General features: G+C 40.1%; 3 protein-coding genes across 4 annotated transcripts; 2 read left to right on the forward strand and 1 right to left on the reverse strand.

Annotated features, from left to right (window-relative positions):
- Positions 1-445: 445 nt before the first annotated feature.
- On the forward strand, positions 446-3,036 carry LOC115753748 (phosphopantothenoylcysteine decarboxylase subunit VHS3-like). The gene is made up of 3 exons (XM_030692521.2): positions 446-670; positions 2,377-2,435; positions 2,519-3,036. Exons 1-3 carry the CDS (start codon positions 551-553, stop codon positions 2,847-2,849), a joined length of 510 nt encoding a protein of 169 aa, XP_030548381.1. The 5' UTR covers positions 446-550; the 3' UTR covers positions 2,850-3,036.
- Positions 3,037-3,581: 545 nt separating this feature from the next.
- On the reverse strand, positions 3,582-4,061 carry LOC115753733. The gene is made up of 2 exons (XM_030692496.1): positions 4,007-4,061; positions 3,582-3,952 (listed from the first exon to the last, which is right to left on the reverse strand). Exons 1-2 carry the CDS (start codon positions 4,059-4,061, stop codon positions 3,582-3,584), a joined length of 426 nt encoding a protein of 141 aa, XP_030548356.1.
- Positions 4,062-11,941: 7,880 nt separating this feature from the next.
- Positions 11,942-15,632, forward strand: LOC115753740 (heparanase-like protein 3). 2 transcript variants are annotated; one of them, XM_048277693.1, is made up of 9 exons: positions 11,942-12,340; positions 12,538-12,566; positions 12,666-12,849; positions 12,972-13,120; positions 13,860-14,090; positions 14,240-14,429; positions 14,604-14,729; positions 14,894-14,993; positions 15,074-15,632. In XM_048277693.1, exons 1-9 carry the CDS (start codon positions 12,204-12,206, stop codon positions 15,449-15,451), a joined length of 1,524 nt encoding a protein of 507 aa, XP_048133650.1. In that variant the 5' UTR covers positions 11,942-12,203; the 3' UTR covers positions 15,452-15,632. The 2 variants fall into 2 exon arrangements, with proteins under 2 accessions (XP_048133650.1, XP_030548371.1); XM_030692511.2 differs by having other exon boundaries at positions 11,943-12,340; positions 12,530-12,566.
- The last annotated feature ends 298 nt before the right edge of the window (positions 15,633-15,930 follow it).

The following is a 15,930-nucleotide window of genomic DNA, read 5'->3' on the forward strand; positions in this document are numbered from 1 at the left end:
TGTAATGTGATTTATGAACTTTTAATATATTCAATATGGTCATTAAATTTTACCTCAATGTACAATTTGATTCTTGAGCTTTTCATTTATTCAATATATATTTTTTGAACATGACACATGCTTAATTTATTCCTTGAACATTCTTTGAAAAATATGAGAATATTAAATATCGCCATTCAATTGATGTTTTCATAAAGTGGAGAGACTTGATTGAACATATACAAAAAATTCGAAAATTATATTAGACAAATTAAAAATTTAAAGATCGTACTTTACATTGGATCATAATTCATACACCTTTTGGGTCATTTTTCCTTTATTACAGCAATCCTCGCTCGCTACGGGTGGTGAGTCACTCGGTGTCTCAAAGCGAATTCTCTCTTTTGCCCTCGAGTTTGACTGAAATCCCCCATCATGTCCTAAGCAAAAACCCCCGTTTCGCAAAACCCTAATCCCGTTCCAGTTCCTTCTCTAATCGAATCCACGGCTCCTCTCTCTCTCTCTCTGAAGTGCGAGGTTTTCTCTGCTGCAGTGCTCGTTGCCCTAGCAAATGGACACCGTGCTCTCCCACGCCGCCGTCTCGAGCAGCTTCCTCAGCTCCGTCTTGGAAGCTCTTTTGGCCGAGACCGCCATTTTCGCAGTCAACGGTCTCGCTTGCTCGCTCCTGATGGTACGAAGGCTGGACTCGGTTTTGATTCTTTTTCAACTTATTTGGATGCTATTTCGATGCGCTATCCTTGTACTCTGTGCTCCCAGTGAAATTTTCTGCGTAAGGGTACTCATTCTTTTCGCTGCTGTTGGCGAATTCGATTTCCGACCTAGGGCGCTTCAAATTATGTTTGAAGTTTAGTTCGGGATTTGTTGGTTTATGGCTTGTCGTTGCCTTTTGCTCTTGCTCTAGCTTTGACTCTTGGTGATTCGGCGCTTACTTGAGCCTCTGTTAGCATGAATTTAGGGCTGCAGATAATTTCAGGGAATATACAAGGCCAAAGTGAGGAACTTTGTACTGAAAAAATTAAGTAAAAGAAACAAGGATTTCAATTGAAAGCAGCAGAAGTTAGCCTCAGGTTTAGCAAATTGACGAACGAGCTAGTTAATCCTCAGGTATCTTACCATGTTAAAGCATGAGGACTTGGAAGTTCATTGGTAGAGAAGCTTACTGGATCAGCTGTACCTTGAGCCAATCTTTCATTTGTTCACTTCTCACAGCTACTAGTTTCCAGAGAACTTTAAAGTAAATAGTTTTGTTGGTTTAAGACGATGCAATCTTATTCAAAAAAATCCTTTGCAAATGGAGTCAATATGTCAGTCTAGTTTCTTCCTTTTTGCTGGCAAAACATCTCGGGTGAATTCAATATATATGCTGCTGGGATCCTGTGTGGCAGAGTAGTCCTTCTCACCTGCCATATTAGTTTGAGACCACAACCTATGATAATAGTCTATATGCTGGAAAGAAGCCAACTCAGTGGAAAACTTCAAATAGCATTCTCATTGTCCCATGTCGCAATGTTTTCTCCAATAATATTTTGGTCAACATAAGGTTTAATTGTTTTATCGTAAGTAATTGGCTTCCGCTTTGATTCACTGCCTTTCTGTGGAATCTATAGATAAGCACCATTTATCTTCCAGCATTTGTCATCTATATTGTGATATTTAACAATTTTTGAAAATTCAAAATTTAATTTGGATGATGTGACATGTTGGAGAATAAAAAGAACGGTGTGTGCGCTCCAAAATCGAGGTCCAGCGGATGAAAGGGAAGTGCTTTCTTTATTTGTTTCTATGCCAGTGAATTCGTTTAGAAAAACGTTATGCTTGTTATTCGGTTATTATTTCCTGAACATCCTCAACTTAGAAAATAATGACGAAGTCTTACTTCAAATTAATACCACTGTTTTCGCCCATAAATCGATACCATTTGCAAAACCGTTGTTATGCACTCTATCTTGTGCTGTCTTATACTTTTACGCTGGAGAAGTGGCATACATAGGCATCGTCTTTGCTCTTTGCGAATCGATTCAGCAAATTGTTCTTTTTCTCTGCACACTCAAAATGTTAAGATAGATTATAGAGTTTAGTTCACATTACTTGATGTTGTTTGCATTTACATTTCACTCTTAGATGTCATCTGGAATTAGCTTCCTACATTTTCCCTCCTACACTTACATGTGCGTTCTAGCATTTGGTAGGTTAGGACTCTTTTACATTGTCGGCAAAAATAATTTTTTTCCAGCATTCATAAGTTATAAAAGGCATTCCCTTTGTAGCACAGTGATGTTGGTGCATTTCTTGAAGGTTTGCTTTCTGTTAAGATGCTTATGATTTGGCGCTGGTATATGCTTTTCTTTTCACTCCTTTTGCTTATGTCTTGCCCAGATGAAACCTTTGACAGGTGCAGTCAGCATCCTTCCAAAAGAACTCGACACATCTCAAAGGTTAGTACTGAGGTAACTGCCCTGTATCATTTCTTGCTAGATTACCTATCAAAGGCAACATCACATGGATGCTTTTTCTTCAGCTTCCCCATTTCTGAGCTGCATGCTGTGAAGAAACCTGGTCCCGAGAACACAGATGCCAGCGAAACCGAGGATGATGAAGATGAGGATGATGATGAAGGTGATGAACAGGATGACGATGGAGGCGAGGAAGAGGATGGCTCAGGTGAAGAGGGTGAGGGAGAAGGGGATCCAGAGGATGAGCCCGAGGCCAATGGAGAGGGGGGAAGTGGAGACGAAGACGACGACGATGACGAGGATGGGGACGAGGAGGAAGATGATGACGATGAGGACGAAGAAGATGAAGATGATGACGATGAGGTACCTCAACCTCCTGCGAAGAAGAGGAAATGAGATTTGTATCATGCTTCTAATGGCTCATGTTTGATGTGGTCTGGAGGGTAGGTTTTTGCTAGTATTAGGCTAGAATTGGAGGATTTGGGTTTGTATGCTCGCCTCTTTGCATTAGAAAAGATGCTTAGCATTTTGTCGTGACCCTTGTTCAATAATTCTAGTAATCGCTGTGTTGTGGTCGTGATCATTCTTCTTATCTCTTTTGCCCTACCATCTTTAGTTTCTTAGATTGCTCCTATACGTATTAATTTTATTTCTCCAGATCAAAAGATAAGCTGCAAGTTGGTTTTGAATTCTATGGCCTTATGTGGACGGATTTGTTCCGTTTAGCATTCTGTGGATGAGTTTGTTACTTTTATTCCTTCACTTGCTCAGTTTCTAGAGCGGGCTTGCTAGAGGCTCTCCCCGCAAAATAAGCTGTTGTGCTGAATTGTGATATGGACTCTGAGAGTTGTGGGAGATACCAAGCAATACAACGCTTTGACAGTTCATATGGATGGGGGTATTTTCTCAGAAGAAGTTTATCTGGAGTGCTAAGAAGTTCAGTGGAAGGCTATGTATGTGGTGCCTAGGGTCTTAGAACACTTTGAAACGTGTTTACCAACTATTGTTTTAAGAGAGAGAGAGAGAGAGAGAGAGAGAGAGAGGGAATTTATTCATGTGTAACTATAACACTTGGATATGAAGTGTTTTCATGAAGACTATCCTTCCCTTTTGCCTGCATCAACTTTCTCAGCAACCGGCCGAGACTGACTCGGCTGGCCACAAAAGGAACGGAGGATTCCAAGCATAAGAGAAGCTGACCGAGCCATGCGGTGCCAGGGCTTTTCCACTGTTGAGCAGGCATCTATCCCCTTGCTTTGCGAACATCGAGGGGTCGACTGGCTCAGTGCTCTGAAACCCGGCGCACTTGAGCTTGATGCCGCTCTGGGCACAGGTGCAGTTGTTGATCACCGTCACCTTCCATTCCGGCTTGTCCTGTACGATCCTCCCGGTCCGGACGTTCCGGCGGTGAATGTGTCCAAAGAGCATGCGCACAGCCCTGAACTCAAACAAAAACAAAGAATCACTCGGACATGAATCCACGTACTGCAATTGAAGAGCTGAAATCAAACAAAAACAAAGAATCGCTCAGAAAGTCGAAGGGCAATCTGTACCTTTGGTGATGAAACTGAGAAGAAGAATTGCAAGCGAGGACTTGATGCCTGTCATTATTATCTTCAACCTCTGTTTTTTTTCCCCTTCTCTAAATTCCTCTTTCAGTGAGGACCTGTAATGTGAAATTATGGCCTATATTTATGGTGTTTACATTGGTCATGTGCGATATTTCCTTGGGGGTGAGATTGACATCCTGTTATTAATTGACTGTCCGTAATAATTGTGGCTGGAATTATCAAGAATTCTCCTAATACCAGAATGAACCCAGAAGCACAAGTAACCCCCCCTCAGAAATAGTCCCAAACTTTTGAAGGAGGAAACAAGAATTGTAGAATCGTATTCTCAGACCATTTGGAATCAATCCGGACTACCCATTCATCCATGTCTTCATGTTCGATCGTTCTTTGTTCGATAAATATACCATTGCGATTGAATTCCGCACGGTCATTGTCTATAGGATCCTTACCGCTTTTCTTACTGAAGGTTTCCGCAGCTATTATCTTAAACATTCTGCAGAGGTTCTTCAATGGTTTCACCCTCTGTTTCATTGGCAAAATTTAATATCCACTACAGCGAAGTACAGAGCTCCAAGCCCCGAAGTCGTACAATAGTTTCTTCAGCAAAGAATGGAAGGTTTACACCTTAAGGCCAGTGGGACAAAGCAATTGTCCTTACCCAATTGCTAAATTGTACAAATCTTTTGGATGCAACTTCAGAATAATTCATGGAGAAATATCGAGAATCATGGAGGATCTTATGGGAAGAGAATCAATTTATTTCGAAGTACGAGTATTTATGGAGAGGAAATGCCATTGGATTTTTCCCACAAATATTATACAACTTGAGATGACATCTATCATGCATGAGATGAGCACAAGCGAAATCACACGTAACCAATGGGATTTTTTGTAAGACTCGGGTGATTTCGAAAAATCTTATGTTGAAGACATGTAGCAACCCTGTTATAGCTCCGATGAGAATCCTAATTTCGACTCAAGTCTTGAACCCATCAATAAGTGAAAGAATCTTTGGGAGTTCACTTGACTACTTTAATAAAGTTAAAGTTGTAAGTTTTCTTCTATTTTGTCAGCCATACTAGTTGTGAAAAATCTTTGTATTACTCTTAATCTCAAGTTGAGCTAATGTTTGAAAATTTTCCAAAATTCGATTATATTCTCTCATGGGTTCTTCTAAACCTTCCCATTTTAGGCCTAGTGACATGTGACAGATCAAATTTTAATTTTGATCCGATAAGATGAGCTTATTTCAACAAGTGTGCTCTTCACTTCTGACTTTAAGTGGATCATGTAGATTATAAAGTTTTTCAGTGTTCAAAGAGCCTTAAGATGGAGACTAATGTTACTCTTACACCATTATCGAATGTCGTTGTGGAAAAAGATAAAGAAAGGTCATCGAAAGCGTGGTAAAAAAAGTTAGAACAAAAAAGAAGTTGACAGTAGAAAGTAAAGGCGATACAAGTAGCCGCGAAGTGAAAGACTTGACATCTTATTTCCGCAACATCTAAATCAAGCCACGTCCTACAAAGTTGGAGAACATCCGATTCAGCCGTCGCTGACTTCGAACGTTATATCGTGATGCCGTCTGCACTGCGACTGCAGTGAATCTTACTTGCCCCTGGAGCTGAACATGTCCCTGAAACGAAATCAACGAAACCTCAGCATTCGCGTCCCCGGAGAACAAGAACAAGAGGCAACGTTAATCTCTCTTAACCTCCGAAGGCGAGACCAAACATGAAGAAGCTTGAGGATGTCTTCAGAAGAAGAGAAACAGTTCTCACTAGAAAAAGAAGATGAACCAGAGAGTTATTCGGCATTGATTAGGGTTTCCTTCTTGATCGCAAATCGTGCATGGTAGCCACCTCAGCGCATCATAAATGAGTTGTATTCGAGCTCTATTAGTAAAGGATAAGAAGAAGACGTTTCATGAACAATATAATCATCAATTACGCACAAAAGAGATGCGGAAAATAAAGAGCAAGGAATATGATAAAAATCTAAAATATTTATCATTTGTGAGTTTACATCAAATATATTTTCGTATGAAAGACTTGCACGCTACACTATCATTACCATAAAAGGTAAAGAAATGCTGAATTTCACCACTCACTATCTAGTCATATGGACGTGCATGTGTTTGTCTAAATTTATAAAAGGATCATATGATTGTTAGGAGAATTACCTAATCAATCCTAAACTTGTTGGATGGATGCCAATTGATTCCTAAGTTTTTCGATTTTGTCAATATAATCTTAAACTTATGTGTGAAATTTCAATGCAGTCCTTCCGATCAATTTTCGCCGGAAATAGATAGCCATGTCATCTCCGGCCATCATACATGGCACACCGCCATGTCAGCGATTTTCGACGAACAATGATCGGAAACACTACATTGAAATTATGAACCTACGTCTATAGATATTATGTTATAACCGTATTGGATTTTATGTGTGTAAACAACTACACACTTTACGTGACTCGCGAATGTATGTAAAACGAGTTGAAAAATTGGAAACATTTAGAGATGTACAACATTACGCGCGTTACATCACACATACACTTTTATAACCTCGAATAATGACCACCTTGTGATAAATCCAGAAAAAGTCAGAGAAACATACGTTTGAACTAGAAATTACGTAAGCTTATATTGGGGTTTTACCAATAGAGATCTTAAGCAAGCATTGCATCATTTTATAGAGATTAGGATTGATCGGATAACATACCGTAATATTTTTAAAACCCACATTTATTTCCATCAGGCTACACGAATCTAACACAAGGGAGGCGGTGTGGTTGGTTATGTCCATCCTATCGTCTATGAAACGAGTCTATGCAATTTTCTCCCCTTTCGTCCTTGCTATCTCCATTTGCTCTGGTCCATGTGACGGTCGTGGGTCTCAAAATGTAGCCCCAGTTTGCACTTGGAATATGCAATAACTGCTCTAAGATTACCATGTCACTTGTTTTAAAGGCTTTTGGCCCATTAATGATTAGGTCGCTTCTTATTTGGGCTTAATTAAATGTTGGGTCATTGTCTTTTAAGTAGCATGAGGCTATAAATGGGCTGGTTCCTCATCTTGCAATGTGCGGTCATCTAGGAATTAGCCCATCAAAATGCAAGATTGACCCCAAAAGTAGGAAACAAGAGAACTTACCAGCAAGAATTACATACATTTATATTATTTATCCCGCATGCCTTTCAATTGGAACGGTCATACGATGAGATAAGAAAGAAATGATGTAATTAAAGACAGAAAGGTGGAACTTCACCGTAAACAGAGGAATGTCATACTTTGGAGGTGGCTACTGCTGCTTTTGATATGAAATTGGGCTCCTGACTCAGCAACAACTCTAGCTTTGGATGTTAGAGTAATCAACACCAAAGCCAATCGGTTTCGGGGTTAGGTCAATTCGAAAGCTGAAACCTAGAACTGACCCGCTAGGTCCCAATCACGGTTTTCGAAAATCGGGGAACCGAATTGATTACACTTGGAATCAATCTAGAGCCGAACCGGCCGGTCTCAAATAGTTGCAGCTCTACTTGAGAACTGATTTTATTTTCTGAAAATCAGATTATATGCATCGTATGTTAAGTGTACTTCCGTCTGCCGAGTGGAAATGCACGCTAGATTCATACAACATCCTAATTTTTTTATCATGTGAATTGTCAAATCGGTTTTGTGTTCTTACCAACTGCCCTGGCAGATTAGACCTCTCGAAAAGATCATAAAATGATACATTTTACAGGATATTATTCTCTTTGAAGTCACTTTCTCACCACGGAGCTTCAACGTTCCCCCAACTTTCACTCTTTTTACCGTGTTCAAAAGGGCGAGTACTCCATTTCAGCTGAGCTAAGAAGAGAAGTTGAATTTACCCTCAGAAAGAGTAATTACCCGTTTTCTATTCTGTCATAAGTTTAAATTACCCGTTTACCCGACTAATTTATTGTATTGGTGCGACTCATTTACGTGTTTTTAGCCTTTTCAATTGATACTTCTGACTTAAGTGATTCTTCTTACCTCATAACTAAATTAGATGAAATTAGGGACACGCCAAGTGAAATTCTATATCTCATGATTTCACAAATGTTTGTCTTGACACCAACAAATAATCAACTCTTGTCGGATATCGATCAATAGCAAGCAAAGTCAATGAGACTAGGATTTGGTCAAAGTAGAAGCCTGATGAACAAAGCATTCGGCAAGTTGTAAGCCCATCGATAGAGGAGGATGTCGATACAACAGGATGGTGAGACTACCACTACCTGCATTCCTATAAGCTAATAAACCCCTTGTTGTATCTCTGTAAAGGCCATAATCAATAACAACAAAACATAAGTCCTTGCATAATTGCTTTCATCTGTAATTTTCCAGCGAAATTAACCTTTCAGAACCTTCAAATTCTTGCACCTTTTATCATTTTGGCAACCTTTAAATTACCACTATCAGCATTGTTCCTGTCCGTAATAAAAAAAAAAAAAAATCCTCTTTTCCATTACTTTTGTCGATTCCATTCCATTCCTGAGATTTTCACTCTTTGGAGAAACGGCTTGATATCAATAGGTAAATCTTTGTCATTATGAGCTGAATACAACTCCATAGGCCTATCCTCTCCTCTGAAAACCTTCAGGAAGAACTCTATCTGCCCGTCTTCCGATCAGACTTTCCTAGAAGTCCCTTTGCTCGTTCAGCCAATCAAGACGTGTCGAGGTTGACTCAGACGCGTAGGGCCAAGGACGTGAGCTGCTGTCAAGAGGCTGACTTGGGTATTGCAGAACTGGGAATCCCCCTTCTCTTGTCTGAACCGTCCCCGGATTGGAATTTGTCAACTTTCTCACCTGACTTGAGAACGGCGGAAAGGCCTAGGGAAGAGCAGATCACGTTATCTCCTCCACAGTTGTCGTATTATTTTATGTTAGCCATTTCCAGTCCCATGCATTCCTTACAAGCATGCTTTACGTAAATCAAGGCCTTTACGTTTGTTTTTTTTACTCATTTTGATTCTTTATGTATATCTTTATCTTTTTTTAATTAAGGAGTAATTTTTTTAATGGTAGTTATGGGGAATAATGGCCTTCCTAGTTCGTGCCAAAGTACCTTCCCAGGAACGCGTTTGACCAGGGAACATCCTAGAAACCCCCGTTCTTAATTGAATCCATTCTTGAAGGAAGTTTTCTTTTCTTTTTTGCCAGGCCATGGCCACCATTGTTGAAGAAAGCTAAACATGTGCCTTGGCTACTGCAAGACCTCATTTGTTTCCTATATTCTCAAAGTCGGTGATAAGATTATCTAGTTGCAGCCGGTGGATTCTCATACATGTTAGATAATGCTCCTATAATACTTGTTGGGGAAAATTGTCTAAAAAATCATAAACTTATTGCAATTTGTCCAATTCAATAATAAATCTTTCAATTTTGTCAATTGGGTCAAACTATTTAACATTTTTTCAATTGAGTCTATCCGGTTAATTTTTGCTAGAAATCGCCAACGTGGAACCCAACCGTCCTACGTGTTGATTAACTAGTTGCAGCCAGTGGATTCTCATACATAATATATAATGCCCTTATAATACTTGTTAAGACACTTAAAACATGATTTGTAGATTTAGTTTCCGCTATTTGGAGTTAGTAAATTTCTTTCTTTGGCCATCAAGTAAGTAACTTATTTCGAAAACGGGTCTATTCTCAATTTCCAAAATGTTTGGATATGCTTGCTAAGGGATCTTAACGAGTGGGCGGGTTTCTTGTTGACAAGAGCCTTCTCTAATTTGTTTCTTTGGTTCGAGGTTTATTCGTTGACCCATGTTGTTCGAAAGGATAGATATGCACTAGAAGATGATATCTCAGTTGCGCCTCCAACATGTCCATACCCGACTCACCTAATCCTGATTCTTAATCCAAGTCAAATCAGCACGCTTCAGGAACCATACATAAACGCCCTGTAACGATAGGCATCTTGTCTTTCTCGTAACATGCCTTAAATTAACCGGTAATTTCATCCATCTTGCAGCTGTTTATATGCTTCGGAATTCTACCGAAAACTTATTTTTTTTTGTTCATCTATATCGTGTGATCCTTTGCATTGAGATGTAAAATGTAAAGCACGCCGTATTTGAAACACTTAGATTTTGAAAACATTTGCACTTTGACCTCATCAGAGCTCTCAAAAGTTTCGATTTTTTTGCACCCTCCTTTCGATCCCACTATACGCTTCGCTTATCTATATTCGATGAGATGAGATGAGATGATCTTCAACTTCTCACATCGAAGCATGTTTAGCTTCGCAATCGGGGGAAAGTACAAGTAGCATGGAGCCGTAACGGTAATTTTTCACGTCGTAATCAGCGTAAGACATACTCCGAAAGTACGTTTGATCTTATATGTCTTTCCGTGACGTGGACGACGAGGTTGACCCATTTTGCTTGGCTCGAAAGATTAATGAACGGTTCATGGTGACGTTTCGTTAGGGTTTTACTCATACAGTATGGGGAGACTCATGATATCACAATTGAGATAGTTAGGTTAAGCTTTGACGTGGGTGGGTTTCTTTGTTTTTTATGCAACAACTTGATAAATTTCTTCAACGTCATTGAGAATAACAAGTACCAGTTGTTTATTTTCCAGTTGAACCTCTTCTTTTTCATCGGTGCTAGTGAATTATTCTCAATAAGAGTATTTTTATCCGGATTATTGTCCTGCAGAAAGCAATCATAATTCAGGATCTTAATCAGTGGAGATTCCATCTAGGGATTCTTGATCTGGAACACGAGGAGGAGAAAACAAATTGATGTCGTTCCTCCTCGATCATCAGAGCTCCTTCTTTTCATCAGTGTTTAGACATGAAATACATCTGGAGCTTTTCCTATTGCTTATGCTGTCTTTTTTTTTTTTTTTTTCATTTTTATTTTGAGGTTGTGATTCAAAGTAAGGATAGGTAAGATGGACCGACCGAATCAGGAACCGCCTAGATCAGACCAAACTCGCCGGTTCGGTCCCGTTTCGGGGCGCCGTTCGGTTTCATAAAATTGAAACCGGTGGTTTTCGGTCTGGTTTCGGGTTACGAGATGGAATCGGACCGGCTGAAGATGATCGATTTATTTTTATTTATTTCTTAAATGTGAATCTAGGTTCGCGTTGCTCACCCCCACTAACAATTTTTTCAGTTTTATTGGACCATCCGAGAACCAAATCGGTCGGTCCGGTCTGGTCTAGTCTGGTCCGATCCCAAGACCACCCGGTCCGGCTTCTAGTTCCAAAAACTGAAAACCAGGTTTTCGGTTCCAGGGTGGATCGAACCGAACCGGGGAATCAATCACCGCCCAAGTCTAAAGACTCTTGGAAAAACAGACAAGTCAACTCAAGTACCATGACAAGGCAAGTCAACTTAAGTAACGTAATAAAAACGGTTGGTTTACCAGACCAAGCAAGAAAAGAAAGACCCTTTCCACTCCAGTTTCCATGAAAAGTCTCTACTTCTTGTTATTTCTCTGGGAAAAAGTCTTAACATTATTGACCACTTTTTCCCCAGTTTTTAATGTCCTTTTACCCTCAGATAACGAAAGAACCGCGATTTTTTTTTTTTTTAATAATAAGCTGCATCATGCTTCTATAAGCGTAGAGATCCAATACTTCTTCTTAGGGAAAACAATATACTAAAGAGAATTTCACATGGGATACTGCCAAAGGTCAATGGTGGGAAGCTTCTCAATTAGGCCTTCACGTGTTGAGCTTTACCATCTTTGATACAATTCAAAAAAGGGCCACAAAAAAAAAATTCCAAAGGTCAATGGAAAAAAAACAAGCACTCCGATAACTTAATTCGTATTAAAGATGAGGTAACGTTGAATCACCAAAGAAATATTTAAAGGCAGCACATGTAGAGAGCCATTTCTGTGAGTCCCTTGTCCATAGCAGGAGCCCCAAAGAAAGCTTCCAACTTTAATTGATTCTCTCTCTCTCTTTGTGACCCCTTAATGTGTTCAGTGACCAAAGAAGAGGAGAGACACAGATTGGTGCAATAGGCATTGGGAGCGATCACATACAGGTGTTGAATGTCCTGTGGGTGTGGTATGGGGGCTCTGCTTGTTCTTGTGGGTGTGTGCTTCTTGGCCTTCTGGGTGCATCACAGCTCCGTGGCCTCGCAGACCACAGGTCTCTCAGGGATTGTTGTGGTTGATGGGAGTGTGTTCATCAATGGGTCGGCTTCCATTGCCAGCGTTGACGACGACTTCATCTGTGCCACCTTGGATTATGGCCCTTCTGATATTTGTTACCATGGCACTTGCTGGGGCAATGCCACTCTCTTCACTCTGGTCAGGACCCTGTCTCTGTGTGTGTGTGTGTGTGTGTGAGAGAGAGAGAGAGAGAGAGAGAGAGAGAGAGAGAGAGAATGTGTGCATGTTTGTGTGGAAGTTGCCAGCTGTGACTGATACTGGTATATGGCTCATTTCTTGCTGTCTCTTTTGGTTCACTCACTTTCTTTATCTTTGCTCTATATGTAGGATCTCAGCAATCGAATTTTGTTGAATGCAATCAAAGGCAAGAAGTCATTTCTTTCAAATTTTGACAGGCAACGTGAATGTTTCGTGCCGTCTTGATTTTGTCTGAATTCAATTGAACAGCACTAATGTTTTGCAGCATTTTCGCCGTTGAAAATCAGAATGGGAGGCACTTTACAAGATAAATTGATATACCATGTTCAAGGAGATGGGGGACCCTGCAAACCCCACTCGATCAATGGTTCAGACTTTCTCGGTTTCTCTCAAGGATGCCTGCCCATGTCCAGGTGGGACGAACTTAATGCGTTTTTTAAACGTGCAGGGTAAGAATAAATGTCTCTCTTTCAGAAATGGAAGCCGGTATGGACAAGATCCTTCATATTGCTGAAGCATAATTTAACTCTTTGTTCACTGATTTAAAGTCTTTCAATTCCGTGAAATGCAGGGCTGTTGTCACCTTTGGTTTGAATGCCTTATATGGAAGGACAGTGACATCAGATGGTTCTGTCCATGGACCTTGGAATTCAAGCAATGCCGAGATTCTTTTGCGTTACACCGTGAATAAAGGCTATTCCATCCATGGATGGGAGCTTGGTAAGCATAGTTATGCTTGCTATTGGCTCTCGTAAGGATAAATTATTGCTAGGAACTCTAAATAGAAAAGTTCAGGTCAAGAAAAAATATTTTCTTGGGAAGCTTAACCCAGTATCTTGTTCCAACCTTCACAGGGGAATGGCTAATTTTTTCTTGCTCACGGGTCTTTCTGGAATTAACAAAAGTATAAGTTAGCATTATCCAATATGATCTATGATAGAACTTGGTTAGCTTGTCCTGTCTCATTGATTCTTGAAAGGCACAAGCAATTGGCCTTGTAGTTGTCTGAGGCATACAAGAATGTCTTTAGTTAAGTACTCTGGAGTCTGTAGTCCAACCGGGGTTCAAATTCTTCGTACTTAAAAGCTTCTATAGTATGAAAACCAGAAACTTCTGAATCATATTTTATCATAATTCTTATTAACATGTAGTTCATTCCGGAGAAATCTTTCCTGGAATTTGTATTTCACTGTGTGCCATAAGTGTCAGGGCACATTCATCCGTCTTTACCAATTTAGCTGCTGTATATCATCCCAAGAGTTAAACTCATCAACCCCCGACTGAGACAAGACCTAGATGGCAGCCTAACCTAGTACGTCATACTTCTCCAATGATGGAGCAAATTTATGTTCACTTTCGAAAAATTCTTATGATGGCAAAAATTGGAGAGTCCGACTTACTCATGCACAAGTTGGACGATGAATCTTTGTATCTGACCTAATATGTTCCTGTCTGTTAGGAAATGAACTTAGTGGGCAAGGAATTGGAGCAAAAATCTCGGCACAACAATATGCATCCGACATTAAGACCCTCCAGAACCTATTGGATGATATCTATGCAGGTTTTGAAGTCAAGCCACTAATCCTAGCACCGGGTGGATTCTTTGAAGCCAACTGGTTCCAGGATTTTGTGAGTCACACGACACAAATGCTCCAAGTGGTCACCCACCACGTTTACAGCCTCGGCGCAGGTACTTCACCATAAGGAAATAGCATCAATTGCTTTCTGTTTAATCTTGGACATTCCACTGCACAATTTTGTGTGATTGAAATGTCTAACGCATTCTTCAGTGAACATCAGAAGATATAGCGAAGGATCTTAATTGTCTGTTCCGTGTAGGAGCCAATGATAACCTCATTAGTAGGATTCTGGATCCATCCTATCTCAACGGTGTGGCTCAGACTTTCAGTACTCTTGAAAGCATCCTCAAGAATTCTGGAACCTCAGCAGTTGCATGGGTTGGAGAAGCAGGTGGGGCTTATAATAGTGGTCATCACCTCGTCACCGATGCATTTGTGTCTAGTTTTTGGTAAGTTTCGCCCTACAGATTCTCCTTATCCATTTTCCATAGTACCATGATTTTCTTGATTCTCATGGGACGAATTTTTCATGATTTTTATTAGCAGCTGATGAGTTTGTTTTTTTTTGGTAAGGTCAGCTGATGAGTTTGTTTACACCTGATTTTCCCGGAAAAATTGAATAGGTATTTGGACCAACTTGCAATGGCAGCGACTTACAATACCAAAACATACTGCAGACAGACGTTGATTGGCGGGGGCTATGGTCTACTCAATTCCAGCACAAATCAACCAAACCCGGACTACTACAGGTCTGTCACGAGTTCAACTTGAAGATTAAGAGAAACCTTTTTTGTCCTTTTCTTATTTACTAAACGAAAGATGACACTGAAAAAAAATAATGGAGAATGCAGTAAAAACGGGAGAATTCTGCTGAAAATTGATGTGTTGATAGAGTGCGTTACTGTTATTTCAGTGCTCTTCTTTGGCACCGTTTGATGGGAAACAATGTCCTATTCACTAACTTTACCGGCACAAACAAACTCCGTGCTTACTCTCATTGTTCAAAGAATTCAGTGAGTACTGTCTATTCTTAAATTTACAGCCATCATATCCTGAACTATGGTCTAACATCTTAAAATGTCACACATGACAGACTGGCGTCACGTTGCTGTTGATCAATCTTGATGGAAACACCACAGCACAAGTGCATGTTTCCACTGAAGACATAGCAGGAAATGGGACATTAATTTTGCAACCACAAATCCGCTCCCGTAAAAGTAAATTTTCCAGCATTTCAAAGGGGTCGATATTCGATGCAAACATTAGAGAAGAGTACCATTTGACAGCGAAAGACAGAGACTTGGGCAGCCAAATCACCCTTCTCAACGGGAAAATTCTTAGCGTTGATTCTTCTGGGAACATTCCTGCCCTCAATCCTATAAAAGTGAGCATGTCAGATCCCATTCTGGTGGCTTCATTCTCTGTTGTATTTGCTCGGTTTCCAAGGATGAATGTCACAGCTTGCAGATAGTTCCAGACGTGTACACACAACACACACACAAACACAAACACAAACACAAACACAATGGAATTACTTCTCCGAACTGTAGATACTTATAGCATCTTCAATTGCTGTAATCTATAGAGAAAATTTATTGTGATTTCTGCATAGAGTATTTTTCTCCTTTCTTTGCTATGCAAATTTACCGAAGTTGGTGAGAAGTTCCTAACCAGCTTCTTTTTCTTCGATTCATCAGACCAATCTGCTCTCCGTGCAAAGTTTGTGCATTTGGATCCATGCACAATCACTCGTATTAATAAGCAGATCACTATCTGCATCATGATCAGTTCCCAAATCCGTAAATTTGTCAAACTAATGTCCTGACTACTCTTTCTAGCGTCCCTAAACCCTTCAAACCCACACCACAAGATCCAAATATAAGAAGAGACTGCTAATGCTAAACTTGCTTTCTCGAACGATGTTCATACCATTTGGCGCTAGTCTAGAGC

This window comes from Rhodamnia argentea, chromosome 4, assembly GCF_020921035.1.
Source record: "Rhodamnia argentea isolate NSW1041297 chromosome 4, ASM2092103v1, whole genome shotgun sequence".
In the NCBI taxonomy this organism is placed as follows: domain Eukaryota; kingdom Viridiplantae; phylum Streptophyta; class Magnoliopsida; order Myrtales; family Myrtaceae; genus Rhodamnia; species Rhodamnia argentea.

Coding starts and splice junctions, on each gene's coding strand:
- LOC115753748 (XM_030692521.2), top strand. CDS start 551: ATGGACACCGTGCTCTCCCACGCCGCCGTCTCGAGCAGCTTCCTCAGC. Junction 671..2,376: donor TCGCTTGCTCGCTCCTGATG/GTACGAAGGCTG, acceptor TGTCTTGCCCAG/ATGAAACCTTTGACAGGTGC. Junction 2,436..2,518: donor GAACTCGACACATCTCAAAG/GTTAGTACTGAG, acceptor CTTTTTCTTCAG/CTTCCCCATTTCTGAGCTGC.
- LOC115753733 (XM_030692496.1), bottom strand. CDS start 4,061: ATGACAGGCATCAAGTCCTCGCTTGCAATTCTTCTTCTCAGTTTCATC. Junction 3,953..4,006: donor TCTCAGTTTCATCACCAAAG/GTACAGATTGCC, acceptor GTTTGATTTCAG/CTCTTCAATTGCAGTACGTG.
- LOC115753740 (XM_030692511.2), top strand. CDS start 12,080: ATGTCCTGTGGGTGTGGTATGGGGGCTCTGCTTGTTCTTGTGGGTGTG. Junction 12,341..12,529: donor ATGCCACTCTCTTCACTCTG/GTCAGGACCCTG, acceptor CTCTATATGTAG/GATCTCAGCAATCGAATTTT. Junction 14,091..14,239: donor CGTTTACAGCCTCGGCGCAG/GTACTTCACCAT, acceptor TGTTCCGTGTAG/GAGCCAATGATAACCTCATT.